The following is a 3,156-nucleotide window of genomic DNA, read 5'->3' on the forward strand; positions in this document are numbered from 1 at the left end:
TCGCCGGTGAGAGCCCCGGCGGATGCCTCCATCTGACTTCCTGGTTCCGTCTCTGTGAGCCGCAGCGGCTCATGGGGGCAGAACTGGGCGGGAAATTCAAATGTTTCAAAGCATAAAAGTGACACACACACATAAAGTCAGGTGATACAATGAAATCCTGTCAGATTACACTGTATCACCTCAGATTTCACATTTGATCATCCTTCACTGCCCTGCCTGCCCTTTTTGCTGTCATTTCTTCCCATAAAAGACATTTTTTACCATGGCATCAAAGCGTCACTTTAGCATCTCCAAAGCTGGTTTGGATCAGATGAGTGACAGCGGCAGCGACACAGAGCCCCTCGCAGAATTGAGCGACAGCGATAGCGATTCGTGGCAAGATTCGTCATCTGACACTGACCAGAGAAGTGGCGACAGCGACGATTCTGCACCCGAGCTCAGTGATGTGCGCAGTTGGTGCCCTATTGATTGCGGTATTGATGAGGTACCGCCGCCAAGATTTCCGTTTACTGGATCACCTGGGATCAAGGTAGATGTTGAGCACAATGATCCTTTGGTGTACCTAAAATTATTTCTCACAGATGATGTCATTGAAAAGATTGTCACGGAGACAAATCGCTACAACAAGCAGCAATACGCTACTCTGCAAAGCAAGTTTTCCAGGAACAGAAAATTGGAACCGGTGACTAAAGAGGACATCTGGAAGTTTCTGGGGCTAATACTTCTTCAGGGGGTGGTGGGGAAAACCCTGCAGAAATGGTATTGGACTACCAATAAATTGCTGGCAACCCCATTTTTTGGCACCATCATGTCCGAGTACCGATTTTCCCTCATAATGAAGAATTTGCACTTCACCAACAACGAGGAATTTGACAAAGCCACACATCCAGTGCCAAAACTCAAGAAGATCTGGGAAGTATACCAAATGATCCTAAAAAAATTCCAGCAGGCCTATGTGCCAGATAGAGACATCAGCATTGATGAAAGTCTGATGGCTTACAAGGGACGCCTCAGCTGGATTCAATACATCGCATCCAAGAGAGCATGGTTTGGAATAAAATCCTATATGCTCTGCGAGTCTGCCACTGGCTATATATGGAATTCCGTCATATACACCGGTAAAGGAACACAATTCAACCACAGGTACATTGGCTATGGGATGGCAACGTCATCAGTCCTTACACTGCTTGAGCCATTGCTGAATCAGGGGTATTGTGTGACAACGGACAACTTTTACACATCGCCTGAGCTGTACGAGTTTCTGCTAAAACACAAGACTGATGGATATGGAACCGTTAGGGCCAACCGATGTGACCTGCCATCTATGTTTGCCAAGAAAAAACTGAAAACAGGAGAAATGGTTGCCTGGCAGAAAGGAAAGATGATGGCAATGCGTTGGCGGGACAAAAAAGACGTGTGCCTAATGAGCACAGTGCATAACACCTCCACTGCCATGGTCCACACAAGAGGTGGGAAAGATGTCATGAAGCCACAACTTGTGATTGACTACAACAACACCATAGTAGGAGTCGATAGAGCCGATCAGGCGATGACATTTTATCTGGCTATGCGGAAACAACAAAAAAAATATTACAAAGAAATCTTCAGGCATCTCTTGGAACAATGCCTCTGGAATGCCTATATACTGCACAGAGGAAAGAGTGACAAGTCTGTTGTTCATTCTGACTTTATCTGGAAGGTGGCGGAGCGGATTATTATGAACTACCAAACGCCATCAGTGGCCGTGAACAGATCTGGACGTCGTGCTGTTGACGTTGTCAACCCAGAACGCCTGACTGGTCGTCACTTTATGGATTACATCCCGCCAACCGAAAAAAGGCAGCACCTACAAGGATGTGCGTAGTTTGCTGCTTAAAGCAAAGTGGCAATGGAAAAAAATCCGAAAAGAAACCAGGTTCCATTGCCCTGATTGTGACGACGGTCTATGTGCAGTCCCATGTTTCAAAATTTACCACACCCAGGATGTTTCCTGAATTTTCTTTGTTTGACAAATTTCATTATTTATTACATTATTGAATAAAATTATATTCTTTATTAGATTATAATTCATGATTTTATGTTTCGAACTTTATCTCATCTGAAAGGTCTACTAGAGTCTTGTTTGGTCAGGTTTAAGTAAGTAATTACTAAGAATTGCAGGCCTACAATACATAACACCAAATTTCCATGCAAAAAAAATGGTACCGCTTTTGGTACAAAATTCCTGACATAATCATACCGCCAAATTCCCTTCTTGGCAAGTGTTACTCACCCTAAAAAGGGCAGCCCCACACAGGAACCTCTCCCTATTTCCACCTACAAACATTTCACAGGGTTATTAGGTGAAAATTGGGAGAGTTTCCTTTGTGGGGCTGCCCTTTTTAGGGCGAGTAACACTTGCCAAGAAGGGAATTAATAGGTCGAGAGTAGGGCCTTACAGGGGAATTTTTTACCCCCACCTGCTACAATGGACAATACGTTGAGGAAATTGTTACTCGTCTTAAAGAGGGAGGCCCAACACAGAAACCTCTCCCTATTTCCACCTAAAACCCCTGAGAAACCTGTTTGTAGGTGAAAATAGGGAGAGGTTCCTGTGTGGGGGCCGCCCTTTTTAGGGCAAGTAACACTTGCCAAGAAGGGAATTAATAATGCGAGAGTAGGGCCCCCATTAATAATGCGAGAGTAGGGGGAGTTTTTACCCCCACCTGCTACAATGGACAATATGTTGTTCCCTTCCACCTTTTCGAGGTCTTTGCATCACATCAATACTTGGTTGTGTAGGTGGCACATGATGTTTTTTGCACACCTTTCCTTTTGTTTGATTTAAAAAAAAAAATTGGGGTACATATATTTTTTCCTACTGATTTTATTAATAGTTAAGTTTTACGCAATGCATATCCTCAATACTTACTTGTGCACACTAAAACTTTTACAAAAAACTTTTTCTTCTGCCTACCTGCCTCAGCTACTATTCTGATCCTGCCACCCACCTGATGCCACACATCTGATGCCAAGTTCTCCTTTTTTCACCCACCTTCGTCACCGGGTACTGGTATGGCCACCCACTGCCCCACTCTGTCACCGTGTCACTTTCAGGAATCCTGATGCTGCTGATGCCACATCCAAGCTGTCTCATTCTGCCACCCTATGTTCTCC

At 44.4% G+C, this 3,156-nt stretch overlaps 1 protein-coding gene across 1 annotated transcript; it reads left to right on the top strand.

Moving 5' to 3' along the window:
* The first annotated feature begins 262 nt into the window (after positions 1 to 262).
* Positions 263 to 1,864, top strand: LOC130357511 (piggyBac transposable element-derived protein 4-like). Its single transcript, XM_056560207.1, has one exon. The coding sequence runs from the start codon at positions 263 to 265 to the stop codon at positions 1,862 to 1,864; it is 1,602 nt and encodes a 533-aa protein (XP_056416182.1).
* The last annotated feature ends 1,292 nt before the right edge of the window (positions 1,865 to 3,156 follow it).

The sequence above is a fragment of the Hyla sarda genome, chromosome 2 (assembly GCF_029499605.1).
Source record: "Hyla sarda isolate aHylSar1 chromosome 2, aHylSar1.hap1, whole genome shotgun sequence".
Lineage (NCBI taxonomy): Eukaryota > Metazoa > Chordata > Amphibia > Anura > Hylidae > Hyla > Hyla sarda.

Coding starts and splice junctions, on each gene's coding strand:
- LOC130357511 (XM_056560207.1), top strand. CDS start 263: ATGGCATCAAAGCGTCACTTTAGCATCTCCAAAGCTGGTTTGGATCAG.